Below are 25,306 nucleotides of genomic sequence, written 5' to 3'. Positions count from 1 at the left end.
GCATGTAGGCTGTCTTGGGTAATGCTTTTAATGCTCCTGCTGCTCACCCAGCATGCCTCGCCCCCCCCCCCCCCCCGCACCCCCCCCTTCCTTTACTCCCTACACTTCTTTCACTGGCAGTTACCACGGCACACAGGGGTCTGCCTGCCTGCCTGCACATCTGGGACAAGTTAAATGGAGCTGCCTTGTCTGCTCTGCTCTGGCTCGGTCTGTGCGTACGGTGGGGCGGGGAAAGAGTCACAGGTTTAAGACTCGCCGCAGGTATCCGACCCCTCCCCCCCCCCTTTTATTCATACGCATCCCATTTCTGCAGGTTATGGGCCAACTTACGAGGGGGAGAGGGGGTGCGAGAGAGAGAGAGAGAGGGAAGGATATTTAAAGAAGTGAGGGAGGGAGTTAGAGAGGATGTGTGTGTATATGCTTGTGTGCACCCAGGGAAATGAAAGAGGGGGTGGCTTCAAGGTGTGTGTGTATGGGGTGGGAGGTGGGGGAGGAGGGGGAGGGTGGAACATCAAAGTGGGAGGAAGAGGAGGGTGCGATGGAGTAGACAGGTCTTGCATTCCTCCACAACCCTTTCAAAAAGGAAAACTCTTCTCCACTCCACCAAGCGTGCACTCCTTCAGGAGAAAGTCCTGGTGCAGGACGGGGGTTCACCAACCCTTCCTCCCTCCTCCTTTCTCTTAAATATAAGTAACTACTGCTTCTGGTTTTAATCCAGCTGCCTCTCTGGCGTTCATATGCATGTTCCCAACCCAGAGAACACATGCTGTTGGTTTATGTTGAGCAAACTCGTCACTGCCATCTGCCCCACAGGAACTAAAGCTGCCTGGCTAGAGTCACTACAGTGCTTACTACCACATGAAGACTGAATAGATGGAAGTGAATCTCATTGTGGAATATTAGCAAAGTTAATGGCCATCTTGGACACTTTACTTACGAAATCATATAGGATGTATTCTTGTAATATTGAGTTTTTTCCCCCAAAATAGATATAGAGTATTTTGGAATGAAGATTCAGGTTGAAGTAGTAAACACAAATACGCTGAAGTCCCTCAACCCACTATGACGAAACACACACTAAATATACTATGAACATTTTGGAAATTAAGGGATCGAGGGGAACAGATTCTGGCGGTGAAGTGAGGCCAGGTGACACAAGTCACAGCAGCAGACTTGGACTTGAGTCCCTCACCACCTGTCTGGCCTTCTGTTTGTGTGTGACAGTGTGTCCACATGAGATACAGAGAGAGACAGAGAAAATATATTTCCCCTGGCAGACAGGGTTCAGTGATTTTCTGATTATTAGTTAAACATGGAATCACCCTGCCTGAATAGAATCAGAGCATGTACAATTGATTTGCCTTAACAAAAATGCCCCTAAACAAAGAGAAAACAGGAGTTCTCATTGTAAGAAGCCTACATTTTGAAGCTTCTCATTGCTCTTTGATACTCTTTCATGCCTGGAAAAAAGCAACATCATGTTGGTATAGTACAGTATATCAGTACAATACAAATAGGTATCATTCCCTGATATCCAGCCTTGATGCTCTCCATATGAAAACATCCCATTTCTTCTCTATAGAGGCCATACTCAACTTAAAGAGAGCCATTCAGGGGAGATGTGCACGATAGCGATTGCTGTGTACACACTCAATCCCTCTCTTACACTTACATACAAAAACACAAGCTTAGTGGCTTCCAGCCTCTTAGCCCATCAAATAATGTTTAACGAGCCCCAGGCTGAAAAAGATTTGCTCTCAATTGGATTTGCTTCACATCGCTTAATGAAGAGAACATTGTTTATGTGTCCTGTGTGGAAACCATTCATGTGGACTCGCTTTGGGAGAGGGAAGAAGGGAATACGGTTCATTTGAAAAAGCTTGTTTAGATTGCTTTTCACAGTTATGAAAATGATGAAATTGAGTGCATCAGCCAGCCAGTGTTACAGTTGCGGTGAAATATTTTCACATTATTTAGATGGTGGGGCTGACATGGAATCATGGCCAATGTAATGGGTTTAGTGAATTGCAGTAAAAAAAAAAACTAAAAAAACTGAAACATTATGTATATTGTATAAACCATCTATGAACCACTGAAACTTTCAATAAAAATATGACACTACATTAAAATACCTCGGTCTGTATGTCCAGCTGCCTAACACTAAAAAAGGCCATAGAGTCATTTGAAAGCTGAATTTTAGAATTGAAATATCTCAGCTTTAAAAAAAAAAAAAAAAAAACTAAATATGCAAAGCTGTCCCTCTGTGACATTTCACTCCCTGTTTTCTGTACCAACCAAAATTGTTTTATTATAGCATCACACATCATTATCAGTTAATTCCTTTGGCTTTCTAGTGCCAAATGTCTGCTTACCTATGCCTACCTACCTGCCTGTCTGTCCATGCTAGATATCCATCCATCCATCCTACTGTCCTAGCTTGTCCCCTGCACCCCCGCCCTCCCCAACCGGTTGGCACTGATCTGAGCCAGAGCTGCCTTCTAATCTGCCATCAGTTGTAGGTGACAGACAACAGGCAGACTAGGAGGATTAGGGTCTCTGTCTCTCTACACACTCACACACACACACACACACACACTTCCTTAGACAGACCTAGAAAAGCTGGAAGATGTGAAAATCAAGCAGGCAGACAAGGAAATAGACAATCAAGCAAACTGACAGATGCTGACTTGCAAACAGACAAATTCCAGTCAGTAAAGAGGTAAACGGAGGTGAATCAAATAGAGTGAAGCAACGAGTACTAGTTTAGTACGCTACTTGTGACCTTTCGACTCATTCTCTCTCTCAGATGCCTGGCGAGTTAACTGGTGGTTTTCCATGTCTGCCGACCAGCCTGCCAGCCAGTCACCCACAAACAAAATTGAGCTATTCATCATGAGGGTATCACAACTGCGGAGGAAGAGAGAAAAAGCAAGTTTTGACAATTAACTGCTGACTATTGGCGACACGGCCTCATAGTTTCATTCACCAAATGAAAAAAGACAATGCACAGACAGCCACACAGAGACAGCGATAGAATGAGAGGGAGAGGAAGAATGCTGAAAGCAGGAAGAACGAGGGAAGGAAGCAGAATGAGTAAGAAAGGAGTAAAGCGGGGAATAGAAAGGGAGCCGGAGCAGGGGAGCGAGGAAGAGAGAGTCCATCCCATCGTAAGCTTCTTGCTGAAGAGGGCTTTCACCAAAACCACAGGAAAAGTGATCTGCTGTTATTCAGCTGCCTTTGGAGACCTTTTTCTTATTCAGCCATGGGCTGGAATAACAAGCAAACAAATTACAACTCAATTTACATAAGTGGCCAGAGCAAATCTTGTCTCCAGAACTGCAGTAGATAATTTTTTGGACTCGTATCTAAATGGACAAATATATTTTTGGTTATAGACGGAGCAACACACACACACACCTGAGAGCTATGATGAGTATAAAACATGGTACTTTTGGGCAGGGACAGCTGAAGGTGGGCTTTTTGTCCACTTTCAGCATTATTTTTGGATTGTGTTCAAGCAGTTGGGCATTGCCATTCTTCATCCTTTGCACAGGATTTGGCATTAGATTTGCATCGGTGTGTGTCGGACCCAGCCACCACTCCAAACACCCCCAGTGACCCCTTTCCTGTCAAGGTTTTTGTGTTTTTCCCCAAAGACACGCCTCCTTCCTGGTCTCCAGGTGAGGGGCCCCCATTCCCTGGGTGTGATTGGGTAAATCCTCTGCAGGCTTGGACAGGCCTCGGCCCCATCCAGCGCTGCACCTGAAACACCAACACCCTCTCTTACACAACCGCACAGCATAACCGAACACTTCCTCTGTGCGTTGACATACAGTATATCCTGGGTTCTCCCCGCTCCCGCTTTGCTCCACTGACTCCATTAGTGGTTTACTTCATCTATTCTCTGTGGCACATTCATCTCTCTCTCTCTCACACACACACACACAGTCAAAACTGTCTGCTGGGGTATTTCCACTTGAGCGGTCGGTGTCCATTGTCTCACCGAGTCTCTGGAACACAATTCATCTGAGGACAAGAGTCAGCGCTCGTTCCTCCCCTCCTCGTCTTTCCTCCCCTCCTCCATTCTTTTCCTTCCTCTCCCATGCTGAACTGCTGAGTTGGCCTGATTCTACGACCAACTCGCGGCCCACATGTTTGGAGAGGGGTGGGGGCGGGGGGCAACCAGCGTCTTCCCACAGTGTATCTGTCTGTGCCTGCCAGACTGCTGTGACTCAGTTCAGGAGCTCAAAAGACAATGAATTTTACTGAATAGCAAGGCTTGGAATAAAAACTTAATGAGTTGTCAACTGTACAATTGCGAAACATTATGAAACTCTGACCTTGTTGAATGCACCAATGTTAGGGCTACATTCACTCTGAGTGGACTTAATGAGCAGTAGACTAATCATATGTGACTACCACCGAAAGGTATGGGGGGAGGGGTGGGGGGTGTTTTCATAAGGAAATCAAAGTTATTAACTTTCAGCCTTCCTATTCCCAGACAATATTTCTACTGTGACACAGGAGTGAGGCATCACTGATATTTCATCAAATTACACAGGGGATATATTATGAATATTGTCTTACACATGTCAAAACATGTGTTACAACTGCACAATTTAATTTCATACAATGGTTAATGAGTTTGAATTTGCCCTGAATTTAACCCTGAATCCCACTCGCATCAATTAAAACTCAAACAAATGATGCAGATGGAAAAAAATAGCACAGCCCAAGGAGGGATTGTTTATAAAATCTAGTTTTCAAGAGAATTAGTTGATTCATACACCAAGTAGAGTGAATGGCTTTTAGGAGAGCAAATCAAAGCAAAACATTATAACCAAATATCTAAAGAACAAAAGATGAAAGCAGAAATCTTCCTGGGGAAATCAATTACACCCAACATAAGGGCAAAGCAGAGATCAGATGTATTATGCTTTACAGCCTCTTCAAGATTTACTTTAAGTTAATGTTAGAGGAAATTGGGAATCATCCAGACTGGCTTGTGTCAAACTGATTGCCAGCTCTGGTGATTCTTCATAGCCAATTGGAAATACTTTTGGCTCCACTGTAGCCAATCAAATGCACTTGTACAGTTAAGTGCCAGTTATGGCTGAACAATTGCCAGATTGGTTAGGGGAATGACAGCTTGTCTCATTGTTTTAGCCCTGTGACCTATATACGGCTGTGCTCTGGACAAGGCCTTTTAGCTGGGCTTAATTGTCCCTTTAATTCGTTCAGCACGCACACACACAAGCACAGGAACAAAGTGGCTTGCATGTATGCACACACACACACAAACTACCAGCCCCCACCCCTCCCAATCCTGAAATGGTGCACTTTCCAAGCCCACTGTGCCACGTTGCACAAGCATGTAGAATACTCTGTGTAAGGATTAACCCTTAATTAAAATAAAAAACACCAACATTATTTGGAGATAATATGAGATAACACAAAAAACAACGGTCAAATTCAATTCAAATTCAATGTGTCATGACAGCTGCCATCAGGCAAAACACTGCGAACCACAGCCCCCTTTCTTCCATAAAAAAAGAAAGGAAATAACAAAATGGTTTCTGATTTCGTCAGTGTGGCTTGGCCACGAGGGGATACGAGACGAGTAAACAACCCTAAGAAAACAGTCAACTCCCTGTCAGCTAGACCGGATCAGGCTATTTCAAGGAAAACCCACTGCAACATTTACTACACATGTTCTGATACATAAACAAGTCTTTTCACGCTACAGGCCTGGTCTGGTGTGCAGAGTGCATTGTGGGTAATCATGTTGGCTCACTGTGTATGTATGTACGTATGGCCTGTCAGAGTGAGTCTGCCCAAAGCAGGGATCCTTGTGTTGGTGAGGTTCCACTGACCAGCCAAACACAAACACACACACACGCAGATGGAAACACAGTCAAAGGGGCACATACACATCTAAACAACATACCCTACACACACCCATGTTTGCACAGGCTTTCATGCTAAGTGGATTTGGTTCCAGATGACTTTTGCCTCAGAGACCATGAACTTCTGACCGGGGTCATTGAATCAGGAAAATAAATGCCTTCACATGCTTAGAGGTGGACCACAGGTTTGCATGTGCAAGTGTATCAAGTGTGTCTGTGTGCCCTGGGCATCGCTAGAGTCTGTAGTATCGCAATATGCACAACAGGCTCCTCTCATTTCAAGGCAATATGGCAAGTGTTAATCACCTCACATAATCAAAAAGAAGTGTGTGAAAGAAGCAGCCGTGACTACATGGATACAGAAGCAGGATGAAGGTGAGAATATGTTTACCATTCCTTTCCTCACAAAGTACAAGAACAAAGACTTCTGAGAGAGTGTGAGAGGGGGTTGGTGAGGAGACTAATAGAAGAAAAGATAAAAAGAGCCCTGTTATCCTTGCTAATTATCTTTACTCCGTTATTAAACCTAACGTAGCATGGGCTAGCTTGCGCCAATTAGCACGAGCCTTTGTAGCCAACAAGGCACGGCTAACCTGAAGTGAGCTGGGTGGCTCTGCAGCCGGCCTTGCCAGTGGTGAGTGTGTTTGCTGTGGGTGAACTGTCGAGAAGCGAAGTCAGTCCCTCCTTTGTAATTATGGACTCCCAAAATAACCCTTTGCAGAGGCAATGCTAGGCTGTTAGTGCGCTAGCTAGCAAGCACTTCTCATGGCTCAATCTGCTCATGCCAGAAAGCTGCATGTTGCTTCTAATTGAGGCCAGAGATTGAAGTAATTGTGGTGCTGCTGCTTAGAACATGAGGCTTATGAGCATTTAAATGAGCTAACCGATTTGGAAACTGTCCTTTAAGCTTAACTTCAATAAAAAGTGAAGACGATCCAGAAAATATCAATGTATTCCAAATAGTATTCCAGATAGAGATGGTGTGTCCTTGCATAACAGACCAAAACAATACTCAAGAGACAAGTAGGAAATTTGATTGAGCATCCTGAAACCCCAAAATTAACCTCAGAAATTTGTGAGGCATGAGTGAAATCAGATTGAGGAGAAATCCAGCATTTCATCTGGTATGTGCCATATCCTACAGCTCAATTCAGAGTCAACTGGACTCTTTTCAAGCTAAAGTTTGCTTCAGTAAAGTGAGGTAAACTAGAGTGTACTCAAAGGAATCAAGTATTCACACAAGCTTGCAGTTTTGTTCATTACATTACATTAACGCTTGTGTGAATGATACAGGAAACAGTAGACACACACACACACACACACACACACACAGCATGTCTGGCCTTGTCCTCCAGTAGAGCTGTAATTAGGGAGGAACTGGAGTGAGCAGTCTCACAGCAAGCCGTCTCTGCACAAACCAGCAACTCCTCCCTCAAAAACCCACTAACACCCACCCAGCGTCCCTATTCCCTGCTCTCTTACCCCAAAATCTTCACCCTGTTCCTTCACTTCACTGATTGCTTGGGTCTAAACTTGGCCTGGGAATTTTCCACCATATTTTCAGATACAACCATTCTCGGTATCGTCTCGGCTCTGGTTAAAAGGAAAAATCCACCCTCGGATACTCTGTTACACTCTTACACTGTTAAATATCATCAATCTGTCTTGTTCAGTGCATTCCAGGAAATGTATTTTGTGATGAAGTGTTTTTGGTGTACCCACTTTCCCTCAACCTGTCTGGTCTACTTCCAGTTCAGTTAATCATTTCCTACATTTCCCAGAATGACGTTCAACAAGCCGCAGAGAACAGGCGTGAATTCAGTTGTGGGTTATACGTGTAGGTGGAGAGAGCGATAGCGATAGCAGAGTGAGAGGTTTTCCAGTCGAGAAAAAGTGGGAGTCATGCCGCTTAGTCAAAATGCAACAAGTCTTGTGGCTGCATTGCATTCTGGTCTATTGATGGGTGATTGGTGAAATTGGTATCTCTGGCTCTTCTACAATGGATTTCTCCCTGTATGATTGTTGAACATCAGTGCTAAATGGTCGGTCGAGAAAGAAGTCCTCTGAAAACTGCGATGCATTATCATTTATGCGTGCTTCCCTCTCCATGACCCTCTATGTGCTGGTTGCAGGGGTCCCGCCCAGAACAGGGGCCATCTTAACCAGACTCAAAACCACACTGGACTGGGACAGGACCAGCTCCCACAAAACACTGCCTGGTGTTACAAGAAACTACTAAAATAAGCCTTCCCGATTCTTGAGACACATGATCATACAAACATACACAAAGAAAAAAAACCAACACCAAGTACACACAGCGAGTCAACAAACTCACAGACACACACACACACATTACAGGTCTCATCCCACTTCTAAGCCATAAACCAAGGGAAAGAAACGAGAGCGGAAGGAACTGAAGCATTTCAAGCTTGTTTTCTCTCTTTGAAGGTTCATGCTGCTGGGGAGTGGCCACGGTGGCGGTGGCTTAGGAAGTTGTTTGTTTGTCCCTGGAGGACCGGCTATATTCATCACATCCAGCATACAATTTCCAGGGTCTGCGTCTGTGCTTATTTAGATGCAGAATGAGGCTGATTTCACTTCAGTTGCTGCCTTCTGAGAATTGGACTTGACATAATTGAACTCTGTAGGAATGCAATGCCATTGTTGAACTGAGAGGAACTACCAATATTTGGTCTACTGCGATCAACATGAGCAACTAAAAATCCTGTGTCCTGCAGAGGATTTGCATTTCAAATGTTGGAGAAAACTTTAGCAATTGAGGAAAAAAATGGTTGATTCTCCTATTCACCCCCATACAATCCACTTTAAATGGCTTAGCTAGACCCCAGCGTCATAAAACGTATTCTGGTCATGAGGGACAACGACATCTGTCCGTTACAGACAAAAAAAACAATCATGGAAAAATTGTTGACACTGGTTTTTATAGGAAAAAAATGAAATAAGCTCAGCGGGCTTATTTGCATAGCTACCTCCATCTATGTGATCTACTGACTACAACCAGGAGAGAGCTGTGAAAAAAAAGTGACAAATAGGTTCAACACATGGTTGGAGTGTCCCAGGTTAAAAGCTCCCTGACACAGACACTTCTATCCCACAGTGTCTGGAAACTTCATTGTGGGGGAGCAGAGACACAGTTCAAAGTGGGGTCGTAAACCAAAATGAAGCAGGGACTTAGGAAACACAAACACCAATATAAGTTTGCCAAGCACAACAGACCTTAAAAAGTTTAATTAAAACACAGGACCTCCCCCGCTCGGGTTTGAGATCAGACAGTTGAAAGCAAATGTGAGCGAGAGAGAGAGGTTGTGATTTGTGATGCATAAAGACAGCCAGAAAGATGGATTAAAAGAGGGGTAACTCTGAGTGTGTGTGTGTGAGTGAGTGTGTTTATGTGGTGCTCAAAAAGGAAACATGAAATGTGTGCATCCTCTGCAAACTTCACCTCACATAACCCCAATAAAACTCCCCATGCAAGTTTTTTCTTCAAGGAAACATTTGTCACATTTTTGGAGTTGCAGAAAAAAAATACTATTGTGCCATGATCGTAAAATGACTCATTTCACAAACTCTTAACTCTTAATACTTGCTTTGTGTTCCTGGCAGGGAACACAAAGCAAAGCACAAGGTGGATGTAATGGAACCATAGAGTGTGTGTGTGTGTGTGTGCGTTAAGTATGGGTGTGGGTGGGTGTTTGTGCGCACTCATGCACATGTTTGTCCCTATAGCACCAGCTGACATGATTTACAGCCCCATCCAAGCTGGTTGCAATGGCTTTGCAGTCAGAGGCACAAAGAGACATCAGACATGGATACTGCTGCTCTATCCTGCTCCTGCCAGGCACCAGGCATCTCCATCACACTTTAACTATGGCTGGCATTGTGTGAGAGACACGGAGAGAAAAGGCCACACACAGTTTTTATTGAGAAGCCCACACACACTACCTAAAATGTTTTACGGCACAGAAACCTTTCCTGGAGAGGCGTGGATTTATTTGGTGTGGGACACACAGACATACACACACACACGCGCACAAATCATTGGAAAGAGGAAAAAAAATAACAATGTTCAAACATTATCTAGATGAGCCAAGGGTCACATTCAGCAGCTGCAAATAGGAAAACTTTACGAAATCGACGAGGCCTTCAACACCTTGCTTGTCCTGGGATGAGGCATTTTCAAAAGGCAAAGCATTTTCCCATGCTGCTGCCTTCTGAATGTGACCCAGATGCAACCTCAAAGTAATAGCGTCTGTGTAAAAACACAACTACGGTCAAAAGCTTACAAAAAGCTCTAATGAAAGGCTTTTTTGTCCGTTCATACATGATATTTGTTATTGCTTGCACCAACTCTGCTTGCACGGGCTTCCCGTTTTCTCCAGAATATCCCACGATTTCTGTTGACTCAGACTGCTACGAGAGAGAAATAACAAGGGGACGGCAGCCAGACCGCAGGACGGAGGTGGACTCAACCTGCCCAGGCCTCCCTCCCTCCTTCCCCCTGCCTCTCTTTCTCTCTGTCAGGCTGACTCCCCACTGTCTGCAGCGGTTTCCCCCCTTGCCCTCAACAGTTGAGTCATGCACAAGCTCTAATGTGAAAAGAATTGGGATTGGTTTAAGTAGCTACCTGAAATAACATTCTTGAATGGGGACCAAGATGATCTGACGGACAAGTTGCACTGTGTTTTTAGAGTCTCTCTCGAGTCTCTCAGCGAAGTTGCACACTTTCACCACAGTGCTCAGGGAAAGGGAAAGCAAGTATGGGGGTGGAGGTTATGTAGAGGAGGAAAAAAGCACAAGAGAGAGGAGAAGAAAGAGAGATGTGTTTTAACTGACAGCTGGTTGTCTTCTCCTTCAAGGAGCAGCAGGCAGTGAGCGGACATGCCGTTTCATAACGATCCTTTTCACTCAACCAGCTCCAGGGCCCGAGGCCCCGCTCTCACCAAGCACAAAGACCAGAGGTACTGGAGGCCCCGGCACAATAGACCCCACTCAAACTCACTCTCAAAGACTTGGATGTTGTGCAAAGGGACCGTAGCCACAAATGCACAATAAGGCAAGTCTACCGCACAGTCAGTGCCTTCATATGGCCAAAAATAGATTGCCGTTATGAGGCAAGGGTGCCCTCTTTCTATCATGGTATTTGATTGTTTGGCCGGCACGTGAGCTGTATAATCCGCTAAAAAGCTTTCAAAAGGCAAAAGAGCAAAAGGGGAAAAAACAAAAAGCTTGCACAGTGGCATGAATAAACATTGCATTATCTATACTAATCAAGAGATCTAATCTAATCTAGTACCAGAGGGCTAAATCAGATTTCTGTGGACTGGCCGGGATAAAGAGCCGTCACCAATTACTGCGCTGGCTCTTTCCCTCTCGTCTGCACAGATCAAATGCACCGAGGTCAAAGCTGCAAACTACGGCTGCAGTGCCTGAGCACCGGCATGTTGTTGACACATCTGTCACACAGACACAATCTCACTCTCATCTAGTGAACAGAACATGTGGGCAAAAGCACAGAAAACAAAGAATACACAGACAAGTATGTCAATGCACGTAGGTACACACACACACACACACACACACACACACACACACACACACGTTCTCAGAAGCCCTTTGGCCATGGTGTAAGAGAGGCCAGATGTGCTGACAGGATCCCTGCAGTCGGCCGCTACGACATACAAACTAAAAAAAGGAGCAGAGACTGTCGATCTGAGAAGCATAATAGCTGCATTATACATTCAATACATTAAACCTATGCAGGCGCTACACAGTGAGAGAATTTGCAATATTGTTACCTGACTGATTTGAGATGTGTAGCTACTAGTGTACAGGCAATAAATGAAAAAAAAAAAAAGTTAGGATGAGATGGTGATTCACAGCCGATCACTTGAAATGTAACAGTAACTCCCAGTTAATAATGAGTAAGGATGAAAGTTAAGGAAACTAAAGTGACAACGGAGCAACATTAAGCTGTCAACAATGTTCAATAGTTAAATAGAAATTACAGCTTGTCTACAGCAATCCAACATGTCAATTGTAGAAATGAGATTTCTAATTGCCATAGAATTACTTCTTTCATGAGTGGATTGGAAACAGATGATCATTAAAACTATTGTGTAACAGAAACCATCACCCACCCAAACTCCTCTCCATTTCAGTTTCTCCGACCTTAATGGCTCAATGTTACTTCTCTCTATATTGTCTCATATGGATGTTTCATTATGTTTTAGATTGAGAGTTAAGTAACAGATTGCACCTTTAAGAACAAAATTCCACAGAAAACGTCTGAAAGACTCAAAGCAGCAGCAGATGAAGACAGCCGGCCAGGTGGCTGATGGGTAATCAGAGCTCCCTCTCCTATGACTTTATAGCCAGAAAGGTCAGGCCAGGTCAGGTTTAGGTCAAGACTTCGCCTAATCCCAAATCACCCATACCCCTTAACCTCTGCATACACACCTGTGGGGATATAAATAAAGATTAGGTAGGTACTGTTGTGATAACTAGACCTTCCTTCGAGGCAGATTTTTCTCATATTGCTAATTTTTCTATAAGACAGCAGATTTTTTACACTATTATAAATGAACAGTTACGCATGGATCAACAGTTTCCTAAGAACACAGGCCTTTTCTTAGGGTGATGACAAGTAGACCAAAACAGTTAATGAATTTCTCACTCAAATAATTCCAACTCGCTGCACACATCAGTTTTCCAGCGGGCTATTACTCCCTTAGTGCTTAAGAAGCATGAGTGTAAATGACACCTCTCTATTCATAGCGTGCCAAGCTTTGTTCTATTAACAACAGATTTATGATTTCACAAGAAAGCCTAGAGTAGAAAGTCTACAACATGAAGAGACGCGTTAAATTCTTTTAGAGTCACAGAAACACATAGAAATATAATGCCATAGAACTACGACGATGCTAGTTGCCTGCTGGCTGCAGTTCTTTTGATCTCCAAGTAACTGTGTGGTCCAATTCTTGAGAAAGTGCACTGATTTGGACGTCGGCACTTTTCGGTCAGCTTAAACTGGCACGCTTGCCATTAGATTTGGACTCTTTTTATTTGTGCTGGGGCGCCACGTCTCTCTTTTGGTTTGGCTGATGTGGATATCTGGTCGTCCAGTTTTCACAGGTGTGGATAGCAGTCGGGTTACCAGGCTGTGCACCCAAGCACACAGCAGCACGCTAGATACGGAGCCACGCACACACGACCTTGGCCTACCTCATCTCATCTGCTGTATTTATTTAAACTTTCGGGCCTTTGCGAAAGAGGGGTCTCTTCTCGTTTGTTGAAAGTTTAGTCTGTGTGCAGGCCGCTGGCACTGTCTACAAAAACAACTAGATTTCCCCCCAAAACTTAGCTTGGCAAAAGCAGGAGTGTGTTTTGCTTGGCTGAAGACATGATGTGTAGTCTGTTGGTGTAATTACAGGTAAGATTGAAATGAAACTAAATTCAGTATACATAACCTTATTTGAACTCCAGCTTACCTGTCCTCTAGTGTGCAAAAGACTATCATCTAGATAACTAAAAGCCATCAGGGACTTAGTAGCCACCTACCAACTGCTGGTACATTTTGACTGTGGCTACTAAATTTGCCTCCTCTACCAGCCACTTTGTTAACCAGCCTTCATTCAGAGGTCCTATTCTACTCTAAAATCAGATTTGGCAGAATAGATAAGCTAAATACTTGTTCTTATCCAATGCTTTGCTGCTGCTGTGACCCAGTTTCCCCATGGGAATCATTCATATTTCATCTTTCATCTTATCTTAAAACAGTGAAAGCAGCTGGTGAACTGGGAATCCATCAGCTCAGAGGCCGGTTTCCTGTCCGGACAGCTATGTCAGCTATGTCTGTCTAAAAATATGGAGGCAGCCTTCCCTTCAGGGTTATCCATATCATATTTTGCATAATTTTGCATAAGAGGAAGAACATGAATGGACAGTTAGTACTCATGATAGTTTTTACCGTAGATAAACACACCATAAAAGGTTTCATACAAAGCACTCAGACTACCTAGATATCAAACTCAAGAGTATTGTACATTCAGCATCAGAGTGAGGTTGCCTCTTGCAACAAAGTGGCAGAAGCAGGATCAGTTTATGACTACAAATCTGAACCAAATGTATTAAATGGGAAGGCTGGACCCAGATCAATATATTGCAAATCTATCCTTTTCTCTCTACAGCCATTTTAAATGGTAAATTGTGTGTGTGCGTTTCCCTGACCCCAATCTAACATCAATCACCAGCTGACTACACACGACTGAACTACTACAATCACACACCCACACACTCACCAGACAAGGAGTCCACCTCCATATACAGGCCTGGTTCACTCACTCTTCTTTAGCCCAAACTCTTTCTCTCTACTCAGTTTTCTTGCCTCCTAAAACATCCCTTCTAAAGCAAGAAGTACAGACAGGCACTGACATGCAAATTGTACACTAATGTATACATGCCCATCCTCAATCGTTATCTGCCTCCTAGCAGTCACTCAGTAAACAAAACAATGATTTATGCTGTTTAAACATTAATGAACGGCTCAGTGGTCCAAGATAAGGTTTCTGAAAATCTAATTTCGCTCCTTTGTTAATCATTATTTTGTAAACAAACATGGCTCCACTGCCTCTGGATGAGGCAATTATGTAAAGGAATTAAGACTTTGTGCAGAATTGTAGGACAAATAAAAAGACATTCTACACTCAGATACATGACAATTTCTTGTCCTTGATCAGAGGACTTCACAATTTGCATTCTAATGAACAGTACTGTGCTAAAGTGAAATATCTCCCAATTGAAAAATGTAACAGCTAATGGCACATTGCTGGCATTGCTGGCAAAGTGACACAGATTACTTCAGGATCATCTACATTTTTGAAGTATTGTGCAATGAGATACAATGTTCTGGAATGAAAACCTTCCTAGTATAAAGCAACAAAGAAAGAAACAACGAAAACAACTCTTAGGCACAATGAAACAACAATGAAATAAACTTGGACAAAACTAAATTAAGGTGTCATGTTTACTGTGATGGATTATCTCGCTCAGGCAATTTTCAAGTCTGTAGTTGTTTTTCATACGATACAAGAATGAATGGCAGCAAATGGCTTCTTCTGAAGGGAGGAAAATTAGCCCTGATGTCTCCAACTACACTGTCTGTGTGCAGACAAACCAGGAAGAATGTAAAGGAGAGAGGCAACCTAGATAACTGGTGCAAACTTAACAAAAAAAACCACCAGTGTTATCCTTTAACGTCCCCTTACTCTGACAGAAGACAAGTATTGCCCAATATCAGACAGGTGCAGTATGCCAAGCATCTACGTTTAGAGGTTACCGTGTATTGTTGAGGAGCAAAGCCACAAAGTGTAAACCTCTATTACCTTGGTAAAGGTCATCATTAAATGAGCTGCCGTCATTCGTCAGAGGGAATAAGAGGTAACAGCAGCAGGGATTATTGCTATATCACCATACAACTGCTGCACGTGTTCAAATGATCCTACCAACAATGGCAATCTGAGCCCCGAGGGGCTGTCAGGTAGACACACACACAACGGTAACTGTTTTTATATGAAGCAAAGGTGGATCCGTCCGTACACACACACACACACACACACACAGTCAGACAGTGGGCCAGTCAAATGAAACAAAAAGATGTCTGATCCCGGGGTGGGGGGGAGGGGGTCCATCTGAGTGAGTTATGAGCTACAGAGATCTGAGGGAGTATTACTCAACCAGCGCAGCAGAGCAAAACCCAGCTCTGTCCCCACACCTTGACACATCAATGGACCTTTATCAACGTATGCACACGCTCTCCCTCTTTCCTCGCACACACGCACACACACACACACAACCTTGGAGACCTCTCCTCTCCGTTCCCATTTTTCCTCTCCTTTGCCCTTGAAGCTTCCGTCTCCCGTCTTGTCTTTGTGTCTCATCTTTGACTAACTGGTAAAAGTCTGAAAGGCAGTTACTGTGAAATCTGTCCGTAAATTTGTAAAAACTTTTTTGCATTTGGAATCACCTTTTCATTACTTGCCTTTTTAGTGAAAAACAAAACGCGAGAGACAAAGGCCGCGTTAAGTGTTGGCTCACTTGTGCGTTTCGTTTTTTTGCTTGTATGCATGTGAAAGACCGGTCCACTTTAAGTTAGTTAGAATGTCCACACTGTGTCAGAGGGGTGAGTCACAGTGTCTTTATGTGTGTGTGTGTGTGTGTGTGTGTGTGTGTGTGTGTGTGTGTGTGTGTGTGTGAAGCCCATTCCTTCATCTCGGGTGGTCTGCTGACTGGGAAGGAGGAGAAGATACATGGTGACACTAAGATCCCACTCGCTGATGACCTGCGTTGGTAGGCTGGTACTGCCTGGCACCGTCATTGCTGAGGCCGCTTATCTCACACACATACACACACTCTCTCACTCTCTCTCTCTCTCTTTCTCGTGCGTGTGTGCTAAGGGGTGCAAGGCCACTCTTCTGAGACATGAGGTACATACACAGTCATACACACACCTCTTTGTCTGGCCACTAACAATAGCCTCCAGTGAGGCTTAGGATACTCAGACTGGCGCAGCATCAGGAGTCACAGCAGCGCACATTCCCCTCGACCACATCACCATGTCAGCGCTCTGTTTACACCACAACTACCACAACAACACAAGCACTGGCCCGTCCTATGGGCAACCAGAGCCGTCCTTCAGCCAGGGTCAATCCCTTTGGTATTTTTAAAGATTTTTATGGCATTTCTCCTTTGTTAGATAGGATACTGTGGAGAGCGACAGGAAATGGGAATGGGGGGGAAAGAGGATGTGACAAAGGTCATGAGTGTCTGGTGCATGGTATTCACCCCAGCCCAGTGAAAACAGAACACCCCTTCTGGATTTATAATGGTGTGGAGCTGGACAGGACAGAGAGGAAAGAAGAAACCACTGGGACACCCAACAATGGGTCTCAGGGATGAATTATTATATTATTCAGTTACATTTTAGCTGATGCCTTGCAATACGCTTAAATTCCTAGACTGCAAACATTACAAGCAACCAAAATAAGAAAGAGGGGGAGGGAGGGGGTGGGATGTTAAATGCTTTTTGAAGAGATGAGTATTCATTCAAAGGTTTGTTTGACAAGTCTGAGATAATTTTCTCGAAATTTCAGCAATCAATGTTTCTTGGCACACAATTGCACAATGGGAAGCACAAATAGGTGAAAAAAGGTGGGAGACAGGACTTTGACAAAGCAGATTCTGCCAATATATTAAAAAACGGTCTCACTTTTTTCCGCCCATCTACAATTATTGGTAAACATGCTGTTTTCTTTGTTCTATCGGCATAAGCGGCCTGCGACCGGATTTCGGTGTTACACTTGTTCAAACTGAAAGGTTTAATAAACATAAAGAAGGCGATTCACTTAACCACAATTCAGTGACAGGACTATTTTTTTTAATATATTGTCAGAATCTGCTTTGTTCGTGTTCGTTTATGTGCTAGAAGTGTGATTTTGAGACCTGTTTCACTACACAATAGCAGTGAATGGAGAGGAGAAAAATAAACACAATTCTCCAATCTCCTCTACCAGAGCAACAGGTAACAGAAAATCGCTGATTTTGGGGTTATATCACGGCCAGGGATCTACACAACCAAAGGTACCAACAAAGTTCAACATCACTTTCAGGGCAACTAGTAAGAAACTAGTACATAGGAGCCAAATGTTAATGCCCAATTTGTGCTCCCCTATAAATTACTAACTAAAAGTATTGCAGCCATTGGTAATGACTAACACTTTCCTCACTATGCTATCTTATGCCACACCAGTACATTCATCATAAATTAGACACACTGGATAAATCTACCAAAGTTTATTAGCAGATACAAAACTCTATTTTGAAACTCAAAAGCCGGTTAATTCACAATCAAAAGTTTTACATTTACACTGCATAACTTGCAGATATCCAACCCAAAGTACAACCAGTTTATTCAGCTCAAGCCATATTGCCTCTCAAGACACTGTATTGCACTAAGGGGGATTCTGGTGGGGCCTCTTGAATAGCCAAACCTTCTTTCTATCTGCAATCTGCGACAAGATAATTCAGCACATTGTGGCCAGCTTTTGTAGTTCAGCCACTGAAGTACAATTAAAACAATACCCTGGAGTGTACATGTTCAATACACAAGTGAGCGAGGGACATTCCAAGAAGGATTGGGGCATGAATGGACGTGAATGGTGATAGATTCATTTGTATGCTCGCTCACTGGCTGGCTGGCAGGCAGGCAAGGCCCACTCCAAAGCTGGGATCAATATGAGAGAGAGAGAGGGAGAGATGGAGAGAGGGATAGAGAGGAAGACTAGAGCTGGTTCCCATTCAGGGCTCTGTGGTGTTGTCTTTGAGCAAATGCGCACACACACACACACACACACACACACACACACACACACACACACACACACACACACACACACACACACACACACACACACACACAGAGGGAGCTCAGTAAGGAGTCTCTCTTTTCATGCAGATCTTTTGTCTCTCAGTAATGTCTGGTATGCCGGGATACAGGCTTTGCTCAATGACCTGATTTCTATGGGGCTGCCACGGCACCGGCCTCTGTGTGTGTGTGTGTGTGTGTGTGTGTGTGTGTGTGTGTGTGTGTGTGTGTGTGCTCGTCTGCCTGCAAGCCCTTCCTCTGGATAAGACACAGGACTTAGCCGGGCAGACAGACACAGACTGAGACAGATCCAGCCAATAAGAGGGCAGGAAACACAAAACACACACACATACACACACACACAACACACACACACACACACAAACACACAGAGCCTTTGCATGAGGTAAACAAAAAGGCCTAGAGTTCCCAGGGAAGAAAAACATAATTGGATGAGGAAATATTCTGTGGGGAAACTTGTTTTGATTAGAGTTAGCACAATAATTGGGGTCCAAGACGCAGTTAACTCAATAGATGAGGCTTGTTTACTGGAAATAGAAATTTTGTATCAGTTATAGATTTACCAGGTGCAGAATATTTCGAGACAAGACAAAACCCCAATGCCCATCCAAAGTCTGCTTAAACTAACCTGGGAAACAGTATAACTGATGTTGGAGAAAAAGACTGCCGACTAAATCCTGCGGTGTAATAAATGTAAGAAATGCCCAAACGAGGCCACCCTGCCCTGCACCCTCTTCAGACGACCTACCTTGTCTCTGGATGAAGATCCTGAGCAGCGGGTGCGCCGTTGACACCGCCTTGCAGAAGTTGTCGTCGTTGTTGATGGGCAGCAGGTCGCCGTGGACGTCAGCGTAGCCGATCATCACCTCCATGTTGGCGATGCGGTGAATATGCATAATGAGCTTGTAGAACTCTTCGAACTTGCCGGGCTTGACCCGGTCCACAGAGAACCGGCGGAACTCTGCCCCATACTGAGGAGAAAAGAAGACCAGAGGAGGGAGAGCATGAGAGGGACGGTCACTAGGACAACGAAACAGGAAGAGGAAACTGGGATGTCTGACCTCATGCATTTATCTAAACCAGCCGACTGGCAGACGCACAATCAACAGGGTGAAACTCGGCTGCGTTCATGGTCTTCGTTTCACTTTGACACATGGAGGCCTTACTGTAAAAAGGCGACGAGGGAAGTTGTCTCTAAGCGATAAGCAAACTGAATTGGCATTTGAGATCCTTTGCAAAACCGGTTTCAACACAATCATAGTGATCATCTCCTCACAAATCTACATACTGCACTCTCACCAAGAGCTTCACGGAAATGTCGAGGCAAAAGCAAAACCCAAGGAAGCCAAAAGCAGTGATGGCACAGCTGATCACCATAACCTCAAAGACTGAACCAAAACAACAGCAAATCCAAATCACAGTGCCTCTGTGGGTACGAGAGACTTATAGCTTCGTGCTGTACTGCATGCCAGGATCGTATTACCGCGAAAACAAATTTCAGTTGCATATCACTCATAGTTTGGACCGAGGAAAGAGTAGGAAAGAGGAAGGGGGGGGGGGGGGGGGGGGGGGGGGGGGGTAGAACAATAGAACAATACAGGTACAGTAGATGAGAAATCTGTCTCAGCATGTAGAGATGACAACGGCAGGCAGCCCCACCTCCCACCTCCCACCTCCCACCATGTACACACAAGAGCACAGACTTGAGCAATTGTGCTACAGCTTTCCCGGGTAGGTCAGTGGACCACCAATGAGAGCACAGCTGAGGGTCACGGCGGGGTCATCATGTGACTCATACACAAGAGTAGAGAGAAAGAGAGAGAGAGAGGGAGAGAGACAAAAGCATGGCTCTGCAAACCACAACACCAGACAATTGCAAGAGCACTGGTGTTAGAATCACAGCGGTAATTTGTAGACTGCGGCGCTGTCCTTTACTGTAATTATCAGCTCACCGGGGAGAAAAGAGGAGCTGGCGGGAGAGGAGGAGAGAGGAGGGGACAGGAGCAGAGGAGAGGAAAAAGAGCTGACAGGATAGTAGAAGAGAGGAGAAGAGTTTGCCGAATAGGAGAGAAGAAGAGAGGAGGATACATTAGCCAGCTCTGCCCTGTAATTAGAAGATGATATATGAGTTTAAGAGAAGAGGAGGCGTGTTGGGAGACTAGGGGGATGCCAGACCCACTATGCCCTCTGCACACACATCTTTCCACGTGTGTTAACACACACACACTCACAGTGAAGATGAATCACATCTTGGGCAGCAGTGAACCTGCATTTTAGAAAATAAGACCCAACTTAGATCCTTGCTTATAAAACTAAAGCTATATTAAAAGCTGACGAACAGGTTTGTCGGTGTGCTATTCAACAGGTGTAGTCCGCATTTGGGGAACTGAAACTTGGATTCAACAGAGTAATGAACACTGAGAGACTCAACATGTAACACTTGATGACATACCTAATTATGAATGTACTTCTGCATATCATTTCCATTACAGGCTTGGACATTCCCCTGAGTGTTGACAGATTACCGTCTTGACGCTGTACTCAGTGAACAGTTTGAACAATGTGTTTTCAAAGCAGAACTCGGCCCGTGGGGATAAGCAAGTCTGAACACGGAGCGGTTAATCACGGGCCTAAATTTTAAATCCAAACCTAAGAATACATCACATGAAACGTGACATCACCTCTCCTCCCGGCCTATCAGGGCCAAGTGATGTCAACAGGTTCAAACAAGTCTGGAGATGACACTGGATCCACTTATCTCTGACACACTGGAGAAAATAGAAGCTAACCGAGCGTCTGTCTTCAGCCAGCACTGCCTTTGTCCCTGTCTAATGCTCTGTGCACAACTTTGCATTTTAGGAGACACAGAAATATGCTATAAAATATGCTATCTGCAAAGTGACTCACTGTGAAATGCAGCACGCCTAAGTGGGCTTAGGGCTAAAAATATGCAGATGAAGCTGGAAAATAAACAAAGAAATTGGAAAATCTGGCAAACAAAAGTAAGGGCAGAGGAGAGTGAAAAAGAAAAAAAAAACTCCCACCCAACCCCCCACATCCCCACCCACTCTCCATCTCTGATAAGAGCTTTAAGTGAGTGAAACCAGCTCCGGGACAGACAGCCAGACACCTCCAGTGTTATCCCAGATAAGCTTATCATTGGAAAACCAACGGTGAACCGGAGAGAACCAGGCAGGAAAACCAGGAATATAACATCACACTCAGCAATCCTGACTAGGGGCGCACCAATACTACTCCTTAACAATCTACTGATTCTGAGTGCTTAACTTTAACTCCTGTTCAATACTTTTGTTTTTACAATTTTCTTTAGGGGTGAAACATTTTTACAAACTTTGGGTGCTTTGGAGTCACCACTGGCCCTATAGGACAGTACTGGAGAGCTGAGAATCAGTCCTGGGCAATAATATTAAGCCTTTAAGTACTTGACCCACTTGAGGTACACAGTATTTACCATGTCTTGTATGACCCAATCGAGAATCTGAGTATCATGCCACCTACGATTATGATTGGATTGATACATAGACTGACAATATGTTACAGCTGAAGATGCACTGCATTTTGAGCCCTGAATGGATTCTTTACAGGCGTATTGTAATCACTGCAGGTAAACCACTGGAGGTAAACCGTTGTTATAACTTACAGTGGGATCTGAAAATGTCAGATTGTAGTCCTACTCTTCAAAAAAATACGTGCCAGAAAAAAAGGCACTTTTTTTTTTTAGCTTGCTGTGAATCACATATAACTAAAAGCAATGTATTCATAAAATTCATTATTGGGGCTCAGTACTCAAAATGCACTCATCCACCATTTTGGCATAACCAGGTGAAACTGAACTAAATGGGACAGAGCAAACATCCCTGGCATGTCTGGGTCCATATCATTCATCTCTGCACATTACCCTGTTTCTCTTTTGACCTGGTTGGTTACTCACCTCACATGCATCTTTGAGAAGCATGCAAGGCGAAACTACTCAGACATGTGAATCTCCATAACAAACCAACAGAGTAGAAAAAAATGGGGTAGCGAGGGTAGAAGGAAAATGACAACACCGTTAAAGGGACATAAATAGAGCGATGAGTCATTATCTAGTCCTGATAAGAAAACGTGTGACGACGTATGACAATGAGTCAGCACCGCACAATGACTTGGAACGTGGTGACGCTGTTCAACCTGCCCATCCTAGCTACGCAATTCCTGGCTTGTGAGTCCCACCCACAAACACTACCTGATACCAACAAACTGACCACTCCGGTCTCTGTGGAACAAACCTGAACCAGGTCCTCCCCAAACAAACAAACAAACAAACAAATAAAAAACACTAGCTTTGTTCCTTATCCCATGATCATTTTGTGGATTGGAAATAATTTTTATAGGCGTGCAAGGCCAGATGTGAAGCTTGCCTGCTTGCTTCAACTCTTGCCCACTGTATCTTTTCACATCACAAGGAGGGTGAAATCAAATGAGCGTGTGTGTGTGTGTGTGTGCTTGTGAGAGAGAGAGAGAGAGAGAGAGAGAGATAGTGTGTGATGACAGTGACAAGTACAGACTGGGTGTTTCAGAGTGTGTTTAGAGGTAAATGTGTTAGAGAAAGAGTATTTCAGTGTGCAATATGTAAGTGTGTGTTCACACACACGTCAGAGCCCCTCAGTCTTCAGTCAGACAGGGATTTCATTCAGCGCTGCCAGTAGGTCATCGTCAGCAACATACCAGTCTCTGCAAGGCTACAAATTAGAGCCGAGCTCAACACTCCTGAGTTCCCTGACAGCCAACAGAAGAGGCTTCACTTTGGGCACAGCGCCCATTCACATCATCAATACAAGGCTACAGCCAAGTCCCATGTGTGGATAGATGTGACCCCCCCCTCCTTTCATCCACCCACCCATCCCATCACATCATCCCATCATATCTGTTATTCTTCTCACAGTATTCTCGGGTCACAGCCCCTGCACCTCACCCCAGAAACTGAGCAACTAAAAGCTGAAGTTGAAAAGACCTTTAACTGGACTGAGTGAGTCACCTCTTGCAACATTTGTCCTTCTCAACTGTGACTCAGGTATCGAAGATGGTAGAGAGAGGTTCATCTTCATTTATGTGGAGACACATTTGTGTGTGTGGGGGGGGTATGTGCATGCCTGTTAATTTTATGTTACCACATTGGCCTGTCACCACCTTAATGTAATCTAATCTAAAACATTGGTCCCAGCAACATGAGGAATAGTTCTTTCACTGTTGTTGAAGTTAGCACAGTGAGAGAATGGCATGTGAATTTCTGTTTTGATCATAGTTTTCACTCTCCACACCTACAACATAGACAGTTGTCAGTTCTGTGCCAAACCATATCCAACAACAAACCTCTTCTCAGACGGCGGTCCCTCTGCTGAACTCTCATCAAATATGTGTCCAAGGCCTAGTGTGGATCTGTTTAGCGGGGCTTGACATGGGAACGCTTGGGAACCCCTGAGCTCGACTGCATACATGCTGTTATCATAAAAATTTGACAGCAAATTTGTGCTCTACGTTACGTAAGCCTAAGATTGGTCGATAGCTGTTGTGGTGATTTACTTGCTGGTTGACTTGATTTATGCTGCCATTATACTGTCATGCTCTCACAAACTACGCAACCAATGCAAAACAATCGAGTAAGTTGCAACAATGTTGCAAAAATAGCAGCACTGACGCTGCAACAATGTTGCAAAAACATCCCAGATCCCGCTGATAGCCAGCCTGGCTTTTATGGGAACCGATGTGGATGTAGCCTTCTTTTTTTGAGGAAATGGGCATGCTAAAAGAGGCCGGGCTGTTCCAAAACGATGTCAAACCAGTTTTTTCAAGAGCTTCGTGACAGAGAGGGAAGAAGCCCCTCTTCCAAATCATCACAACCCGCATGGTCCGAAGTAAAAAAAAAATCGCAGAAACATGATGAAACTGGTGCACAACTAATAAAAAACTTGCGTTTCACGAACCAGGGTATGCCCCCTTTTCATTAAAGGAAGCAAAAAATCTCTTCAATTAGTTGGAGTCTGTTCTCTACGAGTTTCTCCGACCATCAAGACTACAGTCCGTTACGGGACGACCATGTGAACTCCTCTTTTTTCTTCCCAGATCCCCATCTGGTGCCTACACATTACAACCCCTCGATACTCACCTTGCTTTTCACTTCCACGGCATTACAATCCGCAAATCGCAAAGGTTGCGACTTATTAAAGCTCCGATTCATTTTTTGTGGTTGCAGTAAAAAAGTTCAGCAGCGTTTGCCCACAGAAAGGGGGGCTTTGGTCCAGTCTCTGGTATAAAATCCCTCTGCTTCGGCTCCGACAGCAAAACTTTGTTTTTTCCTTGAGCTATTTCACCTCCTCGGATCTTTTAGTGTGTTCCGTAACGCATTTGGGAGAACTTGACGGGAGAATAAGAGGCGAGCAACTCGCCGCCTTGACTTGGGGGAGTGAGTTAAGTTTTGAAATGACATCAGCCCTCCTAAAAATGGGATCCAATGCTGCCTTCAAATGCCCCTCGTAAACTCCAACTACCAAGTTCGGGAAGTCGTAAATAAGACGTGTCACTGTCGCCAATAGGTGCTTTAGTCGGAAATGATAGAAATAATGAAAGTGATAATCCACAAGATTCTTGTTTTCCTGATTTTGGCGACACATTTGATGCTAAGAGATCATTGCTTTGGTGTTTTAAACTCAGTAGAGGCATTGGCCCAACATGCTGTAATAATAAAGGCAATCAGTATAGACAGTGACTTCTACCTTCTTATTTTTATTTTTATTCCAAACAAACCACTGTTGTTGCTTCTGTAAACATAGAACGCATCAGTTCCCGTGCAGCCGAGGATTTTTCCCGGGAGAGATGGACCACTCATAGGTGTTTAGAACAGCAAATGTAAATCACTGTTATGTATAGTATCAATCACCGA

General features: G+C 44.2%; 1 protein-coding gene across 1 annotated transcript in view; it reads right to left on the bottom strand.

Annotated features, from left to right (window-relative positions):
* The window catches only part of pard6gb (par-6 family cell polarity regulator gamma b), a 35,303-nt gene extending 10,486 nt beyond the window's left edge, over positions 1-24,817 (bottom strand). The window contains exons 1-2 of the mRNA XM_071914702.2: positions 24,533-24,817; positions 19,115-19,337 (exon numbers count right to left, since the gene is read on the bottom strand). Of these exons, the coding sequence (XP_071770803.1) occupies positions 19,115-19,337; positions 24,533-24,604 (295 nt within the window). The 5' untranslated portion in view covers positions 24,605-24,817. The remainder of the gene's footprint in view (positions 1-19,114; positions 19,338-24,532) is intronic.
* Between the last annotated feature and the right edge of the window lie 489 nt (positions 24,818-25,306).

The sequence above is a fragment of the Centroberyx gerrardi genome, chromosome 19 (genome assembly GCF_048128805.1).
Source record: "Centroberyx gerrardi isolate f3 chromosome 19, fCenGer3.hap1.cur.20231027, whole genome shotgun sequence".
NCBI lineage: Eukaryota > Metazoa > Chordata > Actinopteri > Beryciformes > Berycidae > Centroberyx > Centroberyx gerrardi.
The sequence above is the reverse complement of the archived record's forward strand: the minus strand, read 5'-3'. Positions and strand labels throughout refer to the sequence as shown.